Source organism: Myotis lucifugus, unplaced genomic scaffold, assembly GCF_000147115.1.
Source record: "Myotis lucifugus unplaced genomic scaffold, Myoluc2.0 scaffold_1, whole genome shotgun sequence".
Lineage (NCBI taxonomy): Eukaryota > Metazoa > Chordata > Mammalia > Chiroptera > Vespertilionidae > Myotis > Myotis lucifugus.
Genome location: NW_005871049.1, coordinates 11,410,350 through 11,435,078, shown reverse-complemented (window position 1 = coordinate 11,435,078; position 24,729 = coordinate 11,410,350). Strand labels below are relative to the sequence as shown.

Here is a 24,729-nt window from a genome sequence, read left to right as displayed (position 1 = left end):
TAGAAGAAGTATACTGGTGTCTTTTGTAAATATTTCTCTCTTTTCCGCATCCAACATGGCTAGAGAGTGGCCCAGTTCTTGAGTAGGGGTGGCTGGGGATTGAGAAAATGAAAGAAAGAGACAGACACAGAGATGGAAGGAGAAAGCTGGGGCCAGATGGGACCATTGTCCTCTGATGGAGAGACAGTGACCCAGAGCCAATACAGCGCCTTTATTTTATACAGCAAAAACCAGGAAGTTTTACTAAAGGTCAAGACAAAGGAGATTATGTGCATTCTTGGGTGGGCCTGAGTCATATTCATTCCTGGTGCTTGGCTGGATTTAGATAAAGAAACCCACCCCCTGGCACCTGGGCTGAAGGTCAGGCTAACAACACTCCTGCCCCTGGCAAGGCGTGTTTCCAGGACATGGCTCTGCCAATGCCACTGGATTCAGCTGACAATAATTAAAGAAATGCCCATGTGCCTTCCCAGGCGCTCTCTACAGTCTTTGGTAACTATGTGCCACTTTATAGAATTTTTTAGTGTGACTCTGTCTTATCTAACAGTACAATCCTTTTGGCCATTAGTCTAACTTTAGTGATTTTTCTTCATTAATTGTTTTTTTTTAAATAGTGCAAAAAAGGAGACTGTTCTTTTATATTGAAAGAACATTTTTTTCCTTCTTTAGAATTTATCTAACTTCCTCTCTGAGTGAGGTCTTGGTCTCAATTTATTAGTTCAGTCATTTAGCACAAAATGTAAAATTACAGTGTGCTCTGTGCTAGTTGGAGCCAGAACGCTGTTCCCTGGGATGCTGAATGTTCTACTTTTAACTCATATTTCTTCAGAGCGAACATGTTCCCCCTTTGGGCAGACAAATGCCTCCTCTCGCCATTATGTTCATTCATCGGGAGAATTGTGTGAGTGGAAGGACTTGGAGGAGGAAAAATAGAAGAAGAATCTTTCCTTAGTTTTCTTCTTTTAGGACCTTTCAACAAGATTGAATGAGAAAAACTACCCATTTTTGTTTTTTTTAAGCATAACATCTGGGTGAAAGTATTTATTTTGGCTGTAGAAAAAAACCCTGATTTTGGTCTACCCAAAGCAAATTATGTAGGGTCAGGTAGACAATATAAAAGGAAATGATGTAGCCTCAATTATTTGGATGGTAGAGAATTTATTGTTGTGGTATAATTTTCTAGGTGCCAACAGCACAAAATATTTCTTACCTCCTGCACACTGCTCTCCTAGTGGCTGTTTCTTTCTTATGTCATCCCAAACCTCTCCCCACCCCACTTGCTGTGTTTGTTCAGACATCCCGAAGCATATTTAATAGTGTGCGTAACTGTAGCTTCAGGGTAATGTTAATGTGCAATTCTCATGGAATCCCAAACCACAAACATGATATCTGGGATTTCTTTTCTTTTTGGTATTTGTTTTATGGACCCGATTAAGAAAAGTTAGTAGGGTTTAAAAATGTTTTGCTTTTCTTACTGTTTCAAGGTAAACAATTTAATCTTAGCTTATGGTTTTCATTCATTTTAAATTTATAATCATAATATAACAATAGTTCATACACTTTAGAAAAAAACTTTATACATGATGTCATTACCTTCCAAACTATTATTCTGTGTGTTCCTTTTCAAGCTTTTGCTATATGCACATTTTTATGCCATTGTAATTATTATTCAATTTTTAAATTAGTGGTTTTTAGTAATTCAATGAAGTAATGCAAATGAAGTAATGCAAATTTAGTAATGCAAATGAAGAATATTTACCATTGATTTAGTTTAGGTGATCACCTAGGATTAATGAGAACCAGAAAATGACAATTTTCTAGAATCATTGGGATTTTAAAACTTGTCACACTAAGATGATGATTTTAAATACTGGCTTATTATTGGCAGTAAGAATTTTTATCTCTTAATGTTGAGTAAGGTTCATAATTGTTATGTGCATGACAGCAGCCATACAGAATCTTTCTAACTTTGTAAATATTAGGTTTGATTGTGTTGCTAGGAAACCTCCCTCAAAATAAATAAATAAAACACGCAGGAAACAGATTATAAAATCTAAATTTTGTTTCATAAACAGTGCATTCTGGGTTACATACTATTATCAAAACAGTTGCTCGGAACAGAAAAAGGGAACTCCACTATGCTCTTATCATTTCCTGTTTCATTTCACACTTTCTTTCTTGGGTCAAGAGTTTTTGTCCCTCCCTAGGCGTTGCTTTAAATCTCTGGGAAGGTCTGTTATGCATTTACTATTCCTGGATTGGTTAAGATCCCTTTTAAGTGTGTGTGCTTTGCTTTGTTCTCTGACAAGCTTAGGTCATTTGAGCAACATCCTGCTACTGTTAAAAAAAAAAAAAGAGCTGAGTCATGCTGGAGCCTTCTCATGTGGCTGATGCAAACCTGGAGAATTTGCATCATCATTTAGCTGGAGTAAGTTGGTGTGACAGGCAGGAGCTTAAATACCAGCCCATGAGGAAGCTGAGCTGATCTTAATGATAGGGCAGCCGCCCGCGACACAGCACAGAGGTAGTCGGAGGAGGTGGAGGAGCAGAAGCCCCAAGAACTCACAGGTGGTCCTGAGGAGTAATTAAATAGCTGTGAAGGAGAAAATATACCTCTGAGTTTTTACCTGTGATCACAGTAGCACTGAGAGGCAGTCTGGGAGCAAGGAGGAAAAGATTGGTTCCTCACACCAAGAGACATCAAAGTTGAAAGTTTCAGGTTTTTTGTTTTTTCTTTTTTTTTTCTTTTTTCCCCTCCTCTGTTTCATTTTTCCCACGGTGTGTCACTACAATGACCAGAAAGCCTGTCGTGGCCACCATCCCCAATGGAGGTTACCTGCAGGGGACTGTTAAAGGGAGTCTGCCTTCCCCGGGGGGCAAGGAGCCCCCTGGGCAGGAGACAGTGATGCTGAAGAAGAAAATCACTTTGCTGAGGGGCATCTCCTTCATCATTGGCACCATCATTGGATCGGGAATCTTCATCTCTCCTAAGGGTGTGCTCCAGAACACGGGCAGTGTGGGCTTGTCTCTGATTGTCTGGACCGCCTGCGGGGTCCTGTCACTGTTTGGTGAGTGCAGCTTCTTCTCAGGGGGTGTGTCTGTGGAGCCCGGCAGTTCTCTCTCCGGGAAAGCAAAGGGTAATGTTTAAGCAGTGAATGAAATGGCCAAGGCTGTCCTCCAAATTTTCTGATTTCTGTTTAGATATGCGGACTACGCAAACACAGTGTCCACTGTTGATAGGATCCTGAATTCCTTCAAGTCTATTCCTGCAGGCTGTCTTCCCTTTTCCTAAGACAGACTGTTTCCTGACTTTTCCCTGGGGCGACCAAAGCAAAGGCTAACTTTGATGACCCAGAAAAATCCATGCGAGCTTTCTGTCCCAGGTGGCTGGCTCGGCTGTGTGCGTCCGGGGCGTCTCAGCAGCTGGCACGCTGAATGAAACACCTGTGAAGTGAAAGCTGGCGTGGCCTATTTAGACACGGAATGAGTGTTCAGCAGAAGTTTTACTGACTTTGTTTTTTTTTTTTTTTTTTGGCAAAACAAATGGGTGGCAGTCTTTTCCTTTTAATTTTTTTTAACTTCATGTGCTTGTCAATTCCTAGGATTCTTTCAAAAGTCCTTGATGTGGAAAGATGTGTGATGGCACATGACTCAATCACTATCATGAGTGGATGTATTGCAAGGGTCTGAGCATACTACAGATTTTTTTTAACCTTCCATCTCTCACCTATAAATTTTTGCAATGTAAACTGTGAAAATGGAATTGGGCATTAGTTTGCTGTGCTTGCTCAGATCTGTTTTCTTCATTTATAGTCCCCTTGGTCTCTAGCGATGCAGACCATTTGTCTACCTGTTCACTGAATGGAACTGCTAGGAGAAATATGATTATTAATTTTCCTTCGAGATCAAGATTTCTTCTATCGATTTGACAGTTAATAGTAAAGAAGTAATAAATGTCCCCTCATGAGGTGAACAAATTACTAGAGTTACATGAGTTAGTTGTAAAGGTGACAAAAACTGGTGAATGGTCCAAAAGAATAAGTTTCTTTTTCGCTGTAGGGTAAATGTTTAAGATATATTTGCTTTTCTCTGGCAAATTGTATGTTTTGATTTCAAAAGATACTACTCTGTAAAGGTACTAACTCTGTTATAACTCTAGGACCAAGTAAGTACTAGCTCTTGGTTCTGCACATATCAATCCATTCATTCTTAAGGCCTTGCGATGTTTTAATTCATTGGTTTGAACATTCAGCAGTTCTCAACCTGTGGGTCGCGACCCCTTTGGCGGTCAAACGACCCTTTCACAGGGGTCACCTAAGACCATCCTGCATATCAGATATTTACATTACAATTCATAACAGTAGCAACATTACAGTTATGAAGTAGCAACGAAAATAATTTTATGGTTGGGTCACAACATGAGGAACTGTATTTAAAGGGCCAGAAGGTTGAGAACCACTGATTTAGAGAACTCAAATTTCTATTATTTGTAACAAGGCATTTATTTATTTTAAAAGAAGAAGGTATTTTGAATAAAACTTGTTAAACCAGAGCCTTAGTACAAACAGACCCATGAAGGAATAATTTTTAGATTTTTAAAAGGAGGTCGTGGTACTCACATGGTCTGGCATGTACATCTATAGACAAAGAGAAACCTAATGGTTGATCATCTTAACAGGAAGCAAAGCAAAATGTAAGAGGAAAAAGCCTTTCTTTTAAAACTTTAAAACTCTGGAACTAAAAGTAAAGAATCTATATATTTGGTTTACAATTCTTTTTTAAAGCCAGGGTCAATACATGGATTTTTATATTCTGTTTCGAACTTTTTTCATGAGCTTGAGAATTTTAAATGAAAATTTCATTCCCCCAGAACTCAATTTAAACCTAGGTTAACCATCCTGGAGCTTCAGCAAAGCATGCACAGGTCTAGGTATTGGTTCTCTGACAATAAATACTGAGGGACTTAAGACTCTTTCCAATATCTTTGTATATTGGATGCTTTTCTGCACAGCCTATCAACATGGTTTCCAAGAGTGTAAATTGCAGATAGTTATAATTAATTAGAATTAGGCAAACTCTACCAGTGATCCCCAACTGTCAATCTGCAGACTAGTTACTCTAGATTCTAGAGTCTAGAATCACCTGTGCAAATTTTAAAGTATTAGATTACCTTGGATTCTTTTATTGGAGAGTCTAGACTCTCTTGGTTGGAGTATGGGTCTGGGGTATGGCCCTAGACCAGTGATGGCGAAACTTTTGAGCTCGGCGTGTCAGCATTTTGAAAAACCCTAACTTAACTCTGGTGCCATGTCACATATAGAAATTTTTCATAGTAAAACAAAGATTTATAGTTTTGATATTTATTTTATATATTTAAATGCCATTTAACAAAGAAAAATCAACCAAAAAAATGAGTTCGCGTGTCACCTCTGACACGCGTGTCATAGGTTCGCCATCACTTCCCTAGAATCTGGTTTTTTGTTTGTATTTGAATAGAAAATTCTTCCTGGGTAATTCTGATAAAACGCTAGGCTCAGGAATAGGATAAGTGATATTAAGATTTCACTGAGTATCGAAATTCTATTCATGTTGGAGTTGTACCTAAAGTCTTGCTGACTATTGATAATTTCCCATACTTTTAGCCTCTGAAGTAGCTCAAGCAAAAATTGAGTGTTACATTTGAGTACTTATCAGTATGGTAGAACTTTTTACATCATAACAAGATATATTTTCCATTTTCTTGATAAGTAATTGTTCAAATGAATGGATATAGCTGTTTTTCAAGAGGTACTTATTCCAAGTGTGAGACCCAGTAATGTCCTTGGCACCTATTGTCACACTGATACACAAAACATGAAACTGAAATTTTAGGAGGTTACATAACTTACTTAAGCCCATGAGAATTGTATTGCTAAATGTTAAAATTTGGTTCACAATGAATTTTATCAAATGTAATAAATACAACTTATAGCATCTCTTTTTTAAAAGCATGTTGTTTCAACCACTCAGAAGTATATACTTTTAAAACATCCAGGAAAATGTTTTCCAGAAATAGAATATCTGAATTAAATTCATTTTGTTGCACGCAAAACATATCCTACAAGATAATTAAAGCTTTTCAAGACCTAGAATTTATACTTTTCTGAAAAACAGATAAATCTTCTTTTATTATTTACTGATAAGAAAGAGAGAGAGATAAATTAATTTGTTCCATTTATTTTTGCATTCATTGGTTGATTCTTGTTTGTCCTTGACCTTGGATCAAACTCACTACCTTGGAATATAGGGATGATGTTCTAACCAACTGAACTACTGGGCCAGCGCGAGATAAATCTTCTTTATTTTGATGCAGCACAGAAATATTTATTAAAACGATTTTCAATACCATGATGTCAGTTTGGGATAATATCTTAGTGTGAAGTTATGCTCTAAAAATAGGTTACTATTATTGGCATCTATCTCTTTTTCCCTTGTTCTCGGGTTTGTGATTCAAAATTCTTAATAAGATGATATGGTTTTAGAAGTTTGTCTTTACCATTGCAAATAAATTTACACTGTTCGAACAGAATGAACTACATATCAAATTTAAGGAAGTTACAAGAAGAATTCGGTGGCTCTCTAGCAATTAGATGACCATAATTTGTCTTGAATAAGGATGTCATTTATACCAAAGGATGTAATAATATTCCATGCAATATAAACATTGTTGTTGTAACTCTGTTGCCGAATGACTTGGTGATATTTATCTTTGTACCTGTTTATTATAAATATTTCACAGGAGCCATGTCCTATGCTGAATTGGGAACAAGTATAAAAAAATCTGGTGGTCATTACACATACATTCTGGAAATCTATGGCCCATTACCAGCTTTTGTACGAGTTTGGGTGGAACTGCTCATAATCCGGTAAGTGCATAAGCAGGAAAAAAAAAAAAAAGGAAAAATAAACCTGTTCATTACACCCTTCTTTGAATTACCATGATTATTTTAACCGAATTAAAACATGCATGCCATGTGACTATGCTGTAAATATGTCTACTTCAGGACACAAAGTCTGTGATGAAATACCTTTCTCAATTAATGTTTTAAATGCAGTTTTGCCACAGGCAGTAGTTTGCCAACCATGCCAAACTTTTTAACAGCTGCTTTTCTTCAATCTTCAATTATTCCTTATGACATTTCAGGAAAGATGTTAACCTGAAAGGACATGAAGCATCAAAATCCACCTGGATAGCCCTAGTCAGTTTGGCTCAGTGGATAGAGCGTTAGCCCACAGACTGAAGGGTCCGGGTTCGATTCTAGTCAATGTCACGTACCCCAGTTGCAGGCTCAATCTTGGTTGGGGCCATGTAGGAGGCAACAAATTAATGTGTCTTCCTCACATCGATATTTCTCTGTGTGTGTGTCTCCCCTCCCTTCCAATCTCTCTAAAAATCAATGGAAAAATATCCTCAGGTGAGGATTAACAAATCCAGCTTGATAAATCACATCTTTTGACCAGCCAGACAAAATGAAGCCCTAGGCTAGAAACGGGAGTTGTCATTCTGGTGGATTACACCACTAAGGCATTTCACTTTCCTCAGTTTTTGTGACTAGGAACATTCCGTGCTTCTTCACAACTTAGTGTGTCACCAAGTTTACGGCTTTATAAAGAAATAAGATTTTACTTGATACAAATGACTCACATCCTCACGTTAAACAAATCAGTAGACTACAGTTGCGAAAATCTTTTCTGACTTTACTCTTGTAGCACTGTGTTCCTCTTCCCGAGACTCTGGGTTTAGAATCAAGCCCAGTTGTGCTAAGTCACCCTGACTAGAAAGTTCCTTCCAACTTCATGGGAAACTTATGATGTCATTTAAAGTATCCCAATTCCTTAAGTTTAATTGCTTTCAGAAAACACGACCTGCACATTCTGATCACAGAGTTTAACAGAAATAACTAGGAAAACTTGTTCTTCCTGTAAACGTACCAGTAACACACACCTGAGAGCTCATGAGCTTTTATCGTATCTAAATGGCAAAGACAACACTGATTTATAAGCATTGATTTAACACTAATCTTGATTTTTATAGTCCTAGGAGTCTCTTTTAACAAAGACCTTCAGAGTGCAATTTACTTCTTTGATAAGTCTGTTCTCATTTTAAACAATTCTACATCATTTAAAACTTGTTATAATGAAAAAGAACTACTTTGTTCCTTTTATAAAATCTGGGATTTTCCCAGAATGTGCCTTCCACTCTTTTCTGGTGATCTAAATCTTACTCCTCAAAGGTCAACTTAAATTCCGTCTTTTTCACAGTTAATTTCCTGTTCACCCTAGTTGACGGTCTTTCTTCTCTAATTCTTGTGAAACGTGCAGTCTCTGCTTCTCCTTTGATGTTGAACATACTATCTGTATTCTTACTTCATATTTTAGAAGTCTGTGTTCTGGTTCCCTGTTAAAATTGCCAGTAATCATCTGTAAAACATAGATTTAAAGGAAAAATATCACACATCAGTACAAAGCAGGGGCCATTAGATTGAATTCACACATTCACCATATAGTCAATATTTATTGGGTTTCTATTACATGATAGACATTATACTGAACACTGGGGATAAAATAGTGATTAAGATGGACACAGTTTTATATGCATGGAGCTCAGGGTCAGTGAGGGAAATAGTTATCAATCAAGAAATCACATAAGTGAATGTAAAGTTGCTACTATGATAAGCACTGTGAAAAGGAAGCCAAGGGGTTCACTAAGAGGGTATACCAGGGAGATCTCACACAGAGGATTGGAGGAAGATTGAACTAGATCTGAGCCATAAAAAACTATCCAAGAGTTGCAGGGGCTCCAGGCAAAGGGTATGCGGATCCTTCTAGTGGGAAGAAGCTAACTGAAGGAAAAAGGGAAAGTTTACACTAGCTGGAGCCTGGAAATGAAGGATTTTTGCATATCTGGAGCATGCTTTGAAAGCACTAAAATGACATGATCAGATTTTAATTTACACATCAAAAGACTTATAAATGATGGAGTGCTGGGGTCCAACCCCAGCAGGTCCAGGGGTCCCCAAAGGTGTGGACGGAGTCGGCGAAGAAGGAATGACACGGAGGCAGCATTCAGTTGATCAGCAGCCTAGCCAGGAACTCTAGCCAGGATCTCCAGCCAAGCTCTGTCCAGGATCTCCAGCTAAGTTCTATTGCCAGGTTTTCTAGGTTCTCCAGCTAGGTTCTGTAGCTAGGTTCTCCAGCCAGGTTCTATCCAGGTTCTCCTGCCATGTTCTGTCTAGGTTCTCTAGCCAAGTTCTGTAGCCAGGTTCTGTCCAGGATCTTTTGCCATGTTCTCTCTCTAGGTTTTGTCTCTAGGTTCTGTGTAGGATCTCCAGCCAAGTCCTGTCTCTAGGTTCTGTCTCCTGTTGTCTTGTTACATCTGTATTTATACCAGTTGATTTTAATCCTATCAATTTCTATTCCAAAATTTCTATTCCAAAGGTTAGGGTGTTTCTTATCTCCATTCCAGGGAGTAAAGATTATGTAGCTTAAGTGTGATTGTTTGTAGTTAAAGTGATTAACTACCCGCCTGGCACTTAGTTAAGGGGTTTTATCTCCTCCCTAACTTCAGGGGAAAATCCCTACCTGGGGAAACAACCTTTCTCGGAGAGGTGACCTTGGTTAAAACACATAGCGCTAAGGGGAGCAAACATATTAAGAACAGTATGCTATATACGCCAGGTCCCTTGAAACATATGCTGTGCAGACGTTTCTTCTCTGCAGCGACTGTGTCAAGCAGCAAGGATGGACCGGCTCCCGGCAATGGAGAACAGGAAAAATAGTCCTGTTTTGGAGTAGAAAGAGGGTCTCCAGGAATAGAAGGATGTCAGAGTTGTAGTGCTGTCTGGTACCAGCAGGCCACACAGTCTAGGGCAGTGATGGCCAACCTTTTGAGCTTGGCGTGTCAGCAATTTGAAAAAACCTAACTTAACTCTGGTGCCGTGTCACATATAGAAATTTTTTGATATTTGCAACCATAGTAAAACAAAGACTTATATTTTTGATATTTATTTTATATATTTAAATGCCATTTAACAAAGAAAAATCAACCAAAAAAATGAGTTCGCGTGTCACCTCTGACACGCGTGTCATAGGTTCGCCATCACTGGTCTAGGGACTGGGTGTGGGTGTTGGGTGACCACGGGAAAGAGGAGAAGCTGGAAGGGAAAATTGAGAAATTACATAACCCCATGGCTTGTCTGTGTATCCAAAGAATGAATATATATATATTTAAACTAAAAAGACATGTATAATTTTAAGAGAAATATTTGAAGAATTAAAAATGAAAAGGCCTATTACCTATTTTGCTATATACCTATACATATTTCATTTTCTTATTTCACACATATTTTCTCACTTGTGTAAAATTACAAGAGTATTTCTATTTTTTAGCTTATACTTTGAATCTAAATATTTCCATGGAATTATGGAATTAAGAATAATCACTTGGCTCTTCAAGTTTTTGTCCATACTGGAAAAGTAATAATAGTGTCAAGTTTGTAGGCATATATTTACAATAAACACTTACTCATTTTTTGTTGAGTTTTGTGTTCATTTACCTGACCATGCCCCATCCCATTAGATATGCACTGTTAACACATTCTTTCTGTGGCTTTAGTGAGAAAGAAGCCTGCTTTTGGTGAAGCTCAGCTCTGTCAGGATCTCAAGTAATAAACTAGACCTTTAAGGGGAAAAAGGGCAAATATGGGAGAACAGAGCCTTGCTCACAAAGAAATGGGAAGTTTAAAAACTATCCACCAAAGTTATTGACAAAATTTCATTTGAAATGTTGGTGACAACCTAATCAAATATGTAGTTCTGAAAATTATAAACTCTCATGTTTAACATGTTCCATGTGCTTGAATAAAAATACCTCATAGTAGAAAAAGTCTATTGAAGATGCTATTTTTTTTCTGTGGTAACCTAAATATATATGTTTTCTAGCCCTGCAGGCACTGCTGTGATATCTCTGGCATTTGGACACTACTTCCTGGAACCATTTTTTATTCATTGTGAAATTCCTAAACTTGCAATCCAGCTCATTACAGCTGTGGGCTTAAGTGAGTATGAATATGAAAAACAAAAACACACCACAAAAATGATTGGAGATAGTTTCTTCAGACTTTTTACATGGTCGAACCTACTTCCCACATCATGTTCGTTTTTTGCTTATAGTTCCTTGCCAAATTTGTGTTGGAAAAAATAGTATTTGGAGAAATACCCCATTATATTACATGTCAGTTTTCCATTGGCGCAATATCCAGGATAGCTAATCGTTTAAAAGGCAAAGAAAAACCACCTTGTTGGTAAAATAGAAATTGGTTACATGGGGAGGAAAAACAATTACAGATGAAAACCAAATTATTTTTTTAAATATATATTTTATTGATTTTAGAGAGGAAGGGAGAGGAAGAGAGAGAAGCATCAGTGATGAGAGAGAATCATTGATTGGCTGCTTCCTGCACACCCCACATTGGGGATAGAGCCCGCAACATGGGCATGTGCCCTGACTGGTAATTGAACCATGACCTCCCGATTCTTAGGTCAACACTCGGCCAGCAGGGGAAAAACCCAATTATTTTATGGATTTTTAATATTAGAAATTCTCCTTCCTCAGTGATAAAACATGCTGAATTATAACTCATTTATCCTCATGGAGTGATATGTATGTGTTGGGTGTGTATGTTGTGTTCATACATTTTATGGTGTTAGCAGCTGTCTCAGTGTTATGGGTTTAGTTGCCCATTGGTAATCACGATGAGTCTTCTTTCTATATTTGATTATTAGTAGCATTTCTTAGCTAGGAGTTTTCTTTACAATCTTCAAATTAGTAACTTGCTCATTTTTATCAAGGGGCACAGGTCATAGAAAATTTATAGAAACAAATAAAAAAAGGATTTTGCACAACATTACATAAGTGATATAAAAGCCAAGTATGACTAAGTTTTTAGAAGGGTGTAGCTTCCAAACCTTTGACTCTTACTGGAAACGATAACTTAATTCTAGATGCTAATTGAGTCAAACTATTTTAAGAATCAAAATTTGATTATTTAAATTACTCAGAAATAGAAAGCTACACAGAAATAACTGAACTATATACTCATAGAATTTTTAGTTATGTGTAGCTCAGGTATTTCAATGGAACAATGAAGAGGATGAGGACGATGCACATTTGATAGCACAGAGGTGAGTGGTTAGTTTTCAGGAAAGAGGAATTACACATAAAAATGTGGTGGTGGTTATAGCTCAGGCTCTGGAGGCCAGCAACCTGGAATTGAAACTTCATGTCTCAACTGCTTAGTTGTGTGATTTGGGCCTAAATATTAAACCACTTTAAGCATCAGTTTTATTTATTGGTAAAACACCTATGAAAAGATCATTTATCTTGAATGGCTGTAGAAAGATGAAGCTATGTCAAATGTTGAAGGCCTTTAGCAGAACTGCCCATAGAAAATTCTTGATAAATCTGATATTCCACTATGGGACACACTAAAAGCCAATGTTGTGCCCATTCTATTCTTTTCTCTGGATTGACTGAGGCAGAATCATACTATAATTATTATATTTGAAAAGAGTAAGGTAAGTGTAGAATTTTTGAGGGCTCTATAAATTGCCAATAGAAGTTACTAATTAAAAACCATAGCTAGCAAACTTTAAATACATTCTATGTAAACATTTACAAATCCACAAATATTGCTCACTTTGGCCTGGAAATAAGCTGGACAAAGGTTAATACATTACTATTTTGGGAAGTCTAGGTGACTATTTTCTTATTTACTCAAATTCTATTAAATAATTTTAAGGGAAAATTTGAATTTTAGGGAAGTTAATGGTAACCGTACAAATCAAAATTTTAAAGCAATTATATTTAAGAATAACTAAGCATGTTATAGTTTGCAAAACTTCTTTATGTAGTAGAGATTGGTGACCGAATAGTTAACAAAGAGTCGTAAATCTTTGATGAAGCTAGACATTCCCTTCTATTTCTGCTATTAGTTATAACATTTGTTTACAAATTCTGATGTTCTTTTATAAGCTTGAAATTTTGAGGAAATGTGTTCCTATAATAAGAAGCACTAAAAGAGAAAAAAAAAAAAAAAACCCGGATATTCTTATGACTCAGTGGGAGGTAATGTAAGTCAGTGGCTAATTGGGAAAGTCAAACTCCCTTTGAGAAGAATTTAGCTTTAATGGAGCAACGGGAACTGGAGCTGGCAATAGAGAAGGAGAAATTCACGTGGGGGCAAATTTCTCACAGTCTGCATTATTCAAAGTTAAGATAGGTGACTTTCTGCCTGCTGGGGGTGGAAGGTTAGTGAGAAGTAGAAAGTAGAGTTTAATTGTATGAACTGCTTCTTATATTCCCTGGGGAAGGAAATCATTTGTGGTATTTCAATATAGAAGAGCAAACCTGAAGGGTTGTGTTATAATCCAATCACAGAAAAAAAAATGAATTTCAAGTTTTTTGAAATGTTAGCCAACCATTTAAGAAATGAGAGTGGGGTGGGGATGGAGAGTTACTGAATGCTAATTTGCTCCTCATCCCCCTTTAAAAAGTACAGAGGTCCCTGACTTAACAGTGGTTCGACTTACAATTTTTATTTTTTTAAATATGTTTTTATTGATTTCAGAGAGGAAGGGAGAGGGAGAGAGTAATAGAAACATCAATGATAAGAGAGAATCATTGATCGGCTGCCTCCTGCATGCCCCCATCTAGGGATCGAGCCCACAACCCAGGCATGTGTCCTTGACCATGATGGAACATGGGACTATTCAGTCTATAGGCCAGTGGTCTATCCACGGAGCCAAACCGGCCAGGGAGACTTAGGATTTTTAGACTTTATGATGATGCTATAATGATTCACACTGTGGACGAAAGGGGCCACATGCTAACCTGACTAGCTCAGGGAAGGCCTACATGGCGGTCTTGCAAACTCAGAGACCTAAAGTAACCACAAAGGATGGTCTGAAATTAAACTTTAACTAAAAGCAGTTATAGTGGGTAGTTACATCCTAGGCCAGTATCCTCACTGACAAGGTCAACCTTTACCTTAACTGAGCCTATCTGTCTTTTTGCATCTATGATAACATATCCTTGAAATGTCTGGGTAACTTGTAACTTCCCTTTTTCTGGATCCCCTGGGGCACAACCAAATGTGCCTGGGCTCCAGGACAGATACCACAAATTCCTTCATTGTTATCATGTTCATTGTTCCTGCACCCACCTAAGTATGTGTCTATCATTTTACTTTTTATCCAATCCCAGAGGTTTCCCCACTTTGCTTTCTCCTGCCTCTCTAGTCTATCACCAGTGGATTTCATGTAACTCACCTACATCCCTTTCCTTTGATTGCAATGTATAAATACAGATGTAACCCGCCATTCTCGGGAGCATTATCTCCATTCATTGAGGTTCTGCTTCCTGGCTTATGTCGACAGTTTGGCTCAAACAAACTCACAAAAATTCTTTACAGGTTTCAATGTTTTTTATGTTAACATTACTAAGTAGAACCCAAACTTCAAATTTTGATTTTAATAATTTTTTACTATATTCTGAGCATATTTAAGGTAGGCTTGGCTAAGCTATGATGTTCAGGAAGTTAGGTGTATGAAATGCATTTTCGTCTTAGAATATTTTCATCTCACAAAGGATTTATCTGGTTGTAACCCTATGGTAAATACAGGAGCATCTGGGCTCTACTTCATTTCTGTCAAATTAATAAGGATGAGAAGCTGTGTTTATTCAAAGCCCTCTCCATTGGGGTAAACATGTGAGTCACATGGAAGTGTAACTGGGAAATCTTATATTCAAGTTTGGCATTCCCCTCTTTCCCAATACTGACATTACTCCCTTTACCTTCGGTGGAACCCCACGAATTTTCACTGTTTTTGTAGTTTCAAGAAGCACTGATATGCATATGTTGAATATTTAAAATGATATTTTGTTTGTTGTTCTGGTCTCATGAAACTAAATCCTAAATAAGCATACACTCTAAAGGAAGAATAATATAATAAAAATATTTTTTCAAAATGTGAGATCTACTCCCAGATCCAACCCTCACAACCTCTCTGAGTTTTTGAGTTTAGTTTATGTAGGTGAGTAGACAGCCCTGCCCAGCTTCTCATACTTGTGAGAATAATTAGGGGAAGCAAACAAATTAAAAATAACATGTGATTGCATTGTAAGAAAAAATTAGCCAGTTCTACAAATGCAGTACTGTATTTTCTTTTCTAAAACTGTATTTTCCTGGCATCAGTAACTTACATGAAAGAAAATCTAGGACCAGTTCTGTGCTAGCATTTCTAATATAGCACGTGGAGTGGATTTGTTTTATCTTCTGAAGTCTGGCTGTACTTATTCCTTTTCTACCATAACTAAATTACCAAGACAGCCAAGTCTTAGGTAGATATGCATAGTATTTAAATCAGGGGTCCTCAAACTACGGCCCAAGGGCCACATGCAAATACAAATATTGTATTTGTTCCCGTTTTGTTTTTTTACTTCAAAATAAGATATGTGCAGTGTGCATAGGAATTTGTTCATAGTTTTTTTTTTAACTATAGTCCGGCCCTCCAACAACGGTCTGAGGGACAGTGAACTGGCCCCCTGTTTAAAAAGTTTGAGGACCCTTGATTTAAATACACAAGTACTGCAGACAACAACCATTTTCTTCAGGAGGATAACAATGAAATGTGTCACTGAAGTGTCCCGAAATCCCAGCCAAGACAAACATGAACTTTAGCAGAGTCGGGGAGTCGCCAGGAGTTTGGAAGAACCAGGTGTTCTAGTGAGATCATATTCTTTGAGCTACTTCCTCCTTGTTACCTAGGAACTAGTGGCAAAAGTGAGGACTCTGAAGGCAGTCTACCTTGGCTCCAATCCTATCTTCACCCTTACCTATGTGAACTTAGGCATGTTCAATAATGTCCTGAGTCTTATCTGAAAAATAAGGCCAGTGATGGTAACCACATCATAAAGAGGTGAAGATTAAATAACATATCCATGTCAAGTCTTTGCACTATGTCTGCCATGTAATAATAGTTTGCACTTGTGACCAGCCTAAAGCAGTGTCTTTGCCTACACAGGTCAAGGCCCAATAAGACACCAACAGGAGTTTGTAGCAAAGTAAGGGTTTATTTTTAGGAAGTGGCTTACGCCTGGAGACAGGCGAGCTAATGCTCAAGGACATGGCTCCCCCATGGCTTCCAGGGCATGGGTTATATAGGGGAAAGATCATTAATCACGGTGACTAAGGGACTTCGGGTCATGGTCTCTACTGATTGGTCAGAGCTAGGGTAGGGGGTCATTAGTCAGTGCATTTGGTCCTGGTGTCAGCCATGGCATCTCTTTGTCTGGTTTTGCCACTTTTTTTTTTTTTTTTTTTCTGGACCTGGAGCTGAAACACAACTGAGGCTTAGCTGTTATCTCTCATTTGACTTTGACTGTAACTCTATCTCTGGGGTTTGTTCCTCAGGTCATTTGATGCTGATCTTTGTCCTGAAGGCTTAACCCAGCGGTTCTCAACCTGTGGGTGGTTCTCAACCTGTGGGTCGAACGACCCTTTCAAAGGAGTCGCCTAAGACCATCGGAAAACACATATATAATTACATATTGTTTTTGTGATTAATCACTATGCTTTAATTATGTTCAATTTGTAACAATGAAATTGGAGGTCACCACAACATGAGGAGCTGTATTAAAGGGTCGCGGCATTAGGAAGGTTGAGAACCACTTAACCACTGAGGGAGTGGCCCTGCAAGAGAGAAGGAGGCAGGTGAGTCAGGGTGCCCAATGAGGCCGGTAAGAATCAAAAGGAAAGAAAGAAAGGAGAAAGGGTCATATTAAGAAATGAAGTTTCTACACAGTTACACATGATTTAATGCTTACAACTTTTATTTCCAATAGTAAGTTCCCTAGATATAGACTCTCTGTTTATTTACTGCTACACATTTTCTCTGAAATTAGTGCATCCAGGAAATAAATGCTAACGAAGAGATAAAGGCAGTCCAGGTGGCTGTTAGGAAAACAATGACACAATCCACGTTAGCTCAGCCATGTAACACCCATACAGCATTCATATATTTTACCAGGGTAACATGAAGCAGTCAGAAGTCTGAGCCAGGGAAAACCCAATATATCCAGGCTCAGTAACTTAACTCTGCAAAAGCAAGGCAGACCTGAATTACAGTAGTGCAGCAAGACATCCTGCCATTCTAAGTCACAGACTCAGTCCTTAACATTCCCCTAATCATCCTCTTCAGAAATAGTTCCCTTCAAATACGTATTTCTTATCTCCAGGATTTGTACATATGGCTTTCCTGGCTGCATTTCAGGTCTTAGGAGACTGCATCATAAATAAGTGCCAAAAAGCTCTAGGGCCCTGAATTTTCATTTTGGTAACATTTAGGATAAGCAACACTATAATAATCATTATCATCATCATCATCATCATCATCATCATCATCATCATCCCAAATTTATATAAATAGTTCCTAATGTGTGAAATTAGCAATTATTATTCAATGAAAGTAAAAGGAGGACCAGAGAGCTTGCTCAGATTTCTTTGATTATTACATTGTGGGCAGTGTATCAAAAACAAAGCAGGCATTATTTGTCTCAGAGACTCAGAAAGCTCTTGCTATAGTGAGTCCCAGATCCTTTTTCAATATTGTTGGATAAGCAGCATTCATAGACTTAACTTTTTCTGTAAAGACACATGATGAAACAGCAGTTTCAGCCAAGTGAGAACCTTCGCTGCGCCTCTGTACTGGCCGCCTTGTTCCTTGTTCGGCTGTATCCTTCAGGGTGGCAGAGGTACACCCCACCTGTACCACATAATGAGTGAAATGTCTGGATGCTCAAATAAAGCAGCGTTTTGAGAAATCTTTGAGAGAAATCAGTCTTAACCAGAATTTTTATTTCAGCTGTCTGAGAGCAGAGCGAGGTGAGATGATCAATTCCTAATATCAGTTTAATTTTGTCTTCCATTTTTCTAAGAAGACTTAATAAAAGACAAAAGAAAATCCCAAATACTTTTTTTCTTTTTTAATAGGCACTGAATACTTACATTCTTTATGAAAGTAACAAACCCTCTTCCTCTTCTCAAATATATAGATAGAGCTTCCAAAAATAAGAATGCCTCTTTCTCTTTCTTATTCCTCCCCCATCCCTCCCTCCCTCCCCTCCTCGCTTCCCTCCCTCCCCTTCCTTCCCCCTCCCCGCTTCTCTCTCCTCCTACCTTCCCTCCCCCCCCCCCCTTCCCCCCCCCCCCTTTGCTTCCCCCCCCCCTTCCCTACCCCCCCTCCCCCCCCCCCCCCCCCCCCCCGCCCTCCTTCCCTCCCTTCCTCCCTCCCATCCTTCCCCTTTCCTTCCTTTTTTTCCTTTCTCCTTCTATTTCTCTCTTCCTCTCTATGCAACAGCTCTCTTCTACTGTGGAGTACTTCCAGAAATAGTGTTTGGGGTTTTAGGAGCTCTGTTTAAAAGAAAACAGTGCTCTTTTGTTGGTGGTGGGAACATAAGTTCCATTTTCTTTTAGGCCAATGCTGGATCTCCTTAACTGAAAAAATAATCCCCTTCATATGATGATTCATTTATCACAGAGTCATTTGCATAGAAACAGGAGAAGAAATCACTGGATGACAAAGATGAGAGCAGAGTTGCATTGTATTATTTTTGATATATCAGTACTTTATATTGGGGAGAGAAATAATTTTATTTTTTATCCTTTCTCTGATAAAGTAATGCACTGTGCCATTAATGCTGTGTCTGTTTCTTCAAGTTTTAAGCTTCAAACGTAGATAAAAACTTTCTCTTAACCTCCCATGTAGCTTATTCCAGGCCCAGCCTTTCTGATCATCCTTCCTTTAAGCCTTTCTTCACTAGGAACCTCCAAGCTCACTATGTGGGGGATCTACAGAGCCCTTAGTTTTTCCATCTTTGAATTTTTTTCAAAAATAAAAATTGCTTTATTTGTTGCTTAAAAATGCTGCATGTTCATTATAAATTTATTGAAAAAATGCAGAAAAATAAATAAAAATTGAAAATTATTTAGTGTTCTAACATCTATAGATACCTTCTGTTAATGGTTTGATACATGATTTTTTAGATTTTTTTCATTTCCTTTCTACCTTTGTGTGTTTATATCTGTCTATCCATCTCTGTCACTTGCTTTATTGGTCAGTATTATATCATGAACACCCTTTCATATAATAAATATCTGACTATATCATGATTTTAAATGCCTGCATAGCAAACCATTAAAAAATGTCCGTTAATTAACCTTCTTTTAGGGGTTTAGGCTATTAAGTTGATAACATTTGTACTGATTCTTAAATTCTGAAATGAGTCAGTGATTATGTCAAGCGGTGGAAGATGAAAAGATAACTCATTGCTGCACATAAGGAAAGTTTCCTGTTGCAATTTGAATAAGAATTCTGTGTTTTGTTTTATCTGTGGAGAAATATCTTTATACATTTTTTGTTATTTGTTTGGGAGGAACATACATTTTAAAAAATAAAGCTTATAGATAATAACTGCAACTGTGGAGTTACTTTTGGGTGGGAAGAGGTGGTTAACACTAAGCATAAGGTTTTGTAAAGAAGCATAGCATTGACATCCACTGCCTGGCCCTAGAATGACCCCTGTCATTCCTGCAGAGTATAGGAGGCAGCATCTATCACCATTCATGTCTTTTTGGCCCACGGTAGTGGTTTTTGGTTTTGTTTGTTTTTTAAACTGAGTATCCAGCTCATTCACTCATTCAACAAAATGGAGCTGATGATCTTCCTAGGGCAGGTGTGAAGCTGGATGCTAGCAACGCAGAGATGGATATGGCTTGTTTTCTCCTCCAGGCTCTCATGGTCCACACAGGGTGGGGGGCGTGGCTGGTCGTGTGCTGCTGGGAAGCCACAGGCAGCCTCCTTAAGAAAGGGACATGCTGCTGGCTTCGGACCCAGGGTTCATCCTAGCCTGGGTGCTCTTTTGGACTCATCACTTACAATGGTTTTTGTCCAAGTCCCAAAACATGTCTTGGGAGACGCTTTGTTTTGGGTAGGTTGGGAGCCACTCTTGGCCGTGCTAATTGGACAGTGGAGAGGAACAGCAAGACTGCTGGCCAAGGCTAGTCCTGTGAGTGAAGAATAAGGTCCCAGCCACGTTCTTAACGTCTTACTTCTTCTTGAGTGTGATTCGCACTGAGAGGTGAATATGCACACAATCACTGAGGGAGGAGATAGTTGCTGCCTTAGCAAGCTGAAGAGTCGCATTCAGCAATCTGCGCGCTGCAATGACTTCAGGATTTGCTTAGAAGATATTTTTATATAATCATTAAGGCACTATACTATCTATTCACTCTTATATTAAAAAAAAAGAACAAGAAATGACTTCTCACTGTTCAGAGGTTTTATCTAAAAGCTTCACAAACTTTAATGTGTATAAAAATTACCTAGAGATCTTGTTGAAATGCAGATTTGTATTTCTTGGGTCGGCCATGCCCGAGTTTCTGCATTTCCACAATGCTTCCAGGTCATGCCAACACCTCTGGTTCCCTGGATGGCCCTTAGAGCATCGGTTCTCAACCTGTGGGTCGCGACCCCTTTGGTGGTCGAACGACCCTTTCACAGGGGTTGCCTAAGACCATCGGCATATCAGATATTTACATTACGATTCATAACAGTAGCAACATTACAGTTACGAAGTAGCAACGAAAATAATTTTATGGTTGGGTCACAACATGAGGAACTGTATATAAAGGGGCAGAAGATTGAGAACCACTGCCTTAGAGCCATGGTCAGCAAACTGCGGCTCGCGAGCCACATGTGGCTCTTTGGCCCCTTGAGAGTGGCTCTTCCTAAGCCACTAATTAGGAGTACCCTAATTAAGTTAATAACAACGTACCTACCTATATAGTTTAAGTTTGAAAAATTTGGCTCTCAAAAGAAATTTCAATCGTTGTACTGTTGATATTTGGCTCTGTTGACTAATGAGTTTGCCGACCACTGCCTTAGAGTAATCAGGACCTACGATGTCTTCATGCCAATAAGGATTCTCCTTTTGTAACTTCGTCTGTTTTTTGTTTGTCGTTTGTTTGTTTGCAGCTGCAGTGATGGTCCTAAATAGCACGAGTGTCAGCTGGAGTGCCCGGATCCAGATTTTTCTAACCTTTTGCAAGCTCATAGCAATTCTGATAATTGTAGTCCCTGGAGTTATGCAGCTAATTAAAGGTATGGACTGAAAAATAAATGCTTTTTAAAGTACGTATCTGCTTTTGGTCTCTCCAACACTAACTTTCGCTTGTACTAGCAGAATCCCTTAATTAGTCTCTGCTTGTGGATCTTGGAATCTATACTGTCATCTAATTGATATGAAAGCCTGCTACCCTGAGGATGAGTTGGTATTTAGAGCTAAATGGCAACAAGAGCATTAAGACTGGGCCAAGCAACAAAATAAGGCATCAGTGAATTCTCTCTCGGTGTAAACTGTTTGAAGTGAAAACTCAAAGTAGAAAAAAAAATCTGCGGTTACACTTTAAACTAGTTCAGGGACGGTAATGAAGATTAAAGATATCTGGAACATAATAAAAGATGATCAATAATTCTTTTCCTTTATGGTTACTATTCCCTTTACCTTAAGAATGGAATTTTGGCAGGGAGACAGATAAGGGAGTAGCATTCCTAAAATCCAAATATCTGACAAAAATAGTGGTGAATACTCAATTATCAGTTACATTATTTTTAATGTAAACTGCATTTCAACAGAAATGTAACACCATTTTCTGGGAATACTTGCCTTACAGAGTTGACTGTTTAGTAAGAAACCTGAGGTGGTTGATGGGGTGATGTCATTTTGAGTTTCAGTTGTTTTAGGGAAGGAGGCACATGCTATAGCTTGGGTTCAGCGGAAGTTGTTGGAAAAGAAGCGGGCCCAGGTAAGTTCTTTAATTAGCAATGGGCATGATAGTAGGAAGTAAATAGGAAAGTGAGGTGGAATTGTATGGGAGTGACCTATAACTTGAGCATGTAAAGTATTTAATGTTTACATGGACATTGTCAGTTCCAAGGAATTTATTGGGAAGTTTAATGAAGTTGCAGAAGAATTACACAAGGCAAAGGATATGCCAAAATTCAGCAAAATGGTAGAGGCATTAAAACAGTGGTTCTCAACCTTCCTAATGCCTCGGCCGTTTAATACAGTTCCTCATGTTGTGGTGACGCCCAGCCATAAAATTATTTTTGTTGCTACTTCATAACTGTAATTTTGCTACTGTTATGAATCATAATGTAAATATCTGATATGCAGGATGTATTTTGTTACAAATTGAACATAAAGCATAGTGATTAATCACAAAAGCAATATATAATTATATATATGTTTTCCGATGGTCTTAGGCGACCCCTGTGAAAGGGTTGTTCGACCCCCAAAGGGGTCGTGACCAAAAGGTTGAGAACCGCTGCATTAAACAATAACAAACGGCAAAAGGTCGGGGAAAGGGATTTGCTGTTGTCCAGTTAATGAGCCCAGTGGGAATTCTTAGAGTCCTCCTGGCTAAATGTTTCATCCAATCCAGCAACCTTGGTCTACTCAGAATAAACACAGTAAAGAGAAGACAGGAGCTGGCTCTCCTTATTCACGTTGGTCTCCACAGAGCTAGCCTGCTCAGGTTTTATCAATCCGTGAGAACTGTAGGGAAAATGATGTTTTGTTAGTGCTTTCCTTTTCTGGGCTAACTCCTTAGTCTTCTGTAAGGCACTTCTTCCATTTTGGAAAATGTGGAAACTCTGGATCATTGGCCCTACTTTGGTTCTAGCTTACGTTCCAAAAGGTGACATATCATCCTTGAAAACCAAAATCGCCATCCCCCCCCCCCCCCGCCCTTTATCCTTTTTGGTGTAATGTATGACTGTAGTCAGTTTTTACCACTTATTTAAATGTGTGTGTGAGGTGAGAGGAGGTTGCCCAAATACTACTGTGTTGTAGATTCCTTGAGAGGAGAAGTCATGAGATACCTTTGGGATCTTTCTCAGCACTTTACACTAGAACGATCCTTAGGATAAAATCTTAGGATATCCGTGTTTAGTGTGACCTGGCTTCCTCATATATCTAATCTGAGAAATGCCTCAAGAGTATTACCACGTTCAAAGTAAATTTTAACATTTTGGAGAGCATTCTTAGCAGGTATATTTACTCCAGGACTATGAAATGGTGAGTTTCTTTTTCTCTAACTAAATCATATATTTTCCACATGGATTTGAAACTCCAGAGAGGAAAAAGGGTGTTTGTTGTTTTGTTTTACTAATATATATTGTGCATTTATGTCTACTCTAATCAGATCCTGAAAATAGTTCTATGGTCTCTATTTACTTATGAGGATGTGTTAAGCTTTCCTCTGAAGATCATGACTTCCCTCTCCCTCTGTGATGCAGTCGCAATATCCCTGGAGTTCAGCAAGGCCTCTCTTCTGTAATACTCTAAGAAGGCATTTTTCAGGATTTGGTTTCTCCTACTGATTATTCAGTGCTGTTAGGAATCCAAGGAGACCACAGATCATGATTAAAAAAAAAAAAAAGATACAACAGATGTTTTTATCAGAGTTCCAGCATTTATAGTCCCCACTTATGCGGAAGAGATGTTTTAGTAAAATAGGCATTTCTGAATTCACTGTATCATTTTAAAAAATGAGCTGCATTCGGGAATTGGATGCTTAGAGAGAAAAATCATTTAGTGTATAATTCAACATTCTCCACTGTTGGTCTCAAAACTCACACATATGATGTTGATATATCTGTTGTTGCTGGGCAATCCAGGCAGCAACTGAGATAGGACTGAAGAGAGAGGGTCTCATGTATCAGCCACCTCCTTTAATTTACTTACGTGAAGACCAATTTTGAAACAGTGTCACACTTCCTATTAGGATAATCTCATTTGCTATTTGCTTTGGGACAGAGACTTTTTTTATGCTTCACTTCAGATATTGGCTGACTAAATCTGAATTCTTGTTTTTTGGTTACTATCCAAAAGACATACAAGAAAAGGGCCCATTATGATTCACAAAGTAGAGAAAAATGTGATCAATAAAAGTGTTCAATCCACATGTTGATGCAAAATTTGTTAAAATGTATCTATTTTAAAGTTCGGTATAATTTCATTGTTTCTAGAAGGAACCGATGCCATTCTCTAGAACATCAGTGGACTTTCTGCACAGGGCCGATACTAAATCTTTTTAATTTTGTGTGCCATATGGGCTCTGTCACAACAACCCTACCCTGCTGTTTTAGGGTGACATCAACCATAGACTGGCAGTGTCAACCATAACACTAGTGGGCCTGGCTGCACTCCAATAAAACTTTATTTACCAAAGAAGCTGCGGAGGGGGCGGGGGGGTGGTGGAGCAAATTTAGTTGCAAGGTTTTCCAATTCCTGTTGGTGTCTCATGAACTACTGGGGAAAAGCAGGAAGTTAAATAACGTAAGAATGTGCTTCAGGGCTTTCTTGCCACCTCCTCCTTGAGAATAAATCATGGATATTTCTTCCCAAGCATTCTATTATCTTCATCTTAAAGAATTCTATCATACTCCTATAAACTGTAGGTTAGCAAAGATCCTTTAATCTTCACTCATGGTCAAACTCTGTCAAGAGTAGAGGCACACTCAAATAAGGGATTTTTTAAAAAAATATCATTTTCCTCTTTGCTATAA

The 24,729-nt window shown here is 38.3% G+C and overlaps 1 protein-coding gene across 16 annotated transcripts in view; it reads left to right on the top strand.

Moving 5' to 3' along the window:
* Positions 1 to 2,434: 2,434 nt before the first annotated feature.
* Positions 2,435 to 24,729, top strand: part of SLC7A11 (solute carrier family 7 member 11) — a 236,984-nt gene continuing 214,689 nt past the window's right edge. For 7 of the 16 annotated variants that reach the window (XM_023754417.1, XM_014455094.2, XM_023754418.1 and 4 more), the window contains exons 1-4: positions 2,437 to 3,068; positions 6,779 to 6,905; positions 10,981 to 11,096; positions 21,133 to 21,258. In XM_023754417.1, the coding sequence (XP_023610185.1) occupies positions 2,792 to 3,068; positions 6,779 to 6,905; positions 10,981 to 11,096; positions 21,133 to 21,258 (646 nt within the window). In that variant the 5' untranslated portion in view covers positions 2,437 to 2,791. Of the gene's footprint in view, positions 3,069 to 6,778; positions 6,906 to 10,980; positions 11,097 to 21,132; positions 21,259 to 24,729 lie in introns of all 16 variants that reach the window. The other 9 variants (XM_014455077.2, XM_023754358.1, XM_014455079.2 and 6 more) reach the window with 4 other exon arrangements.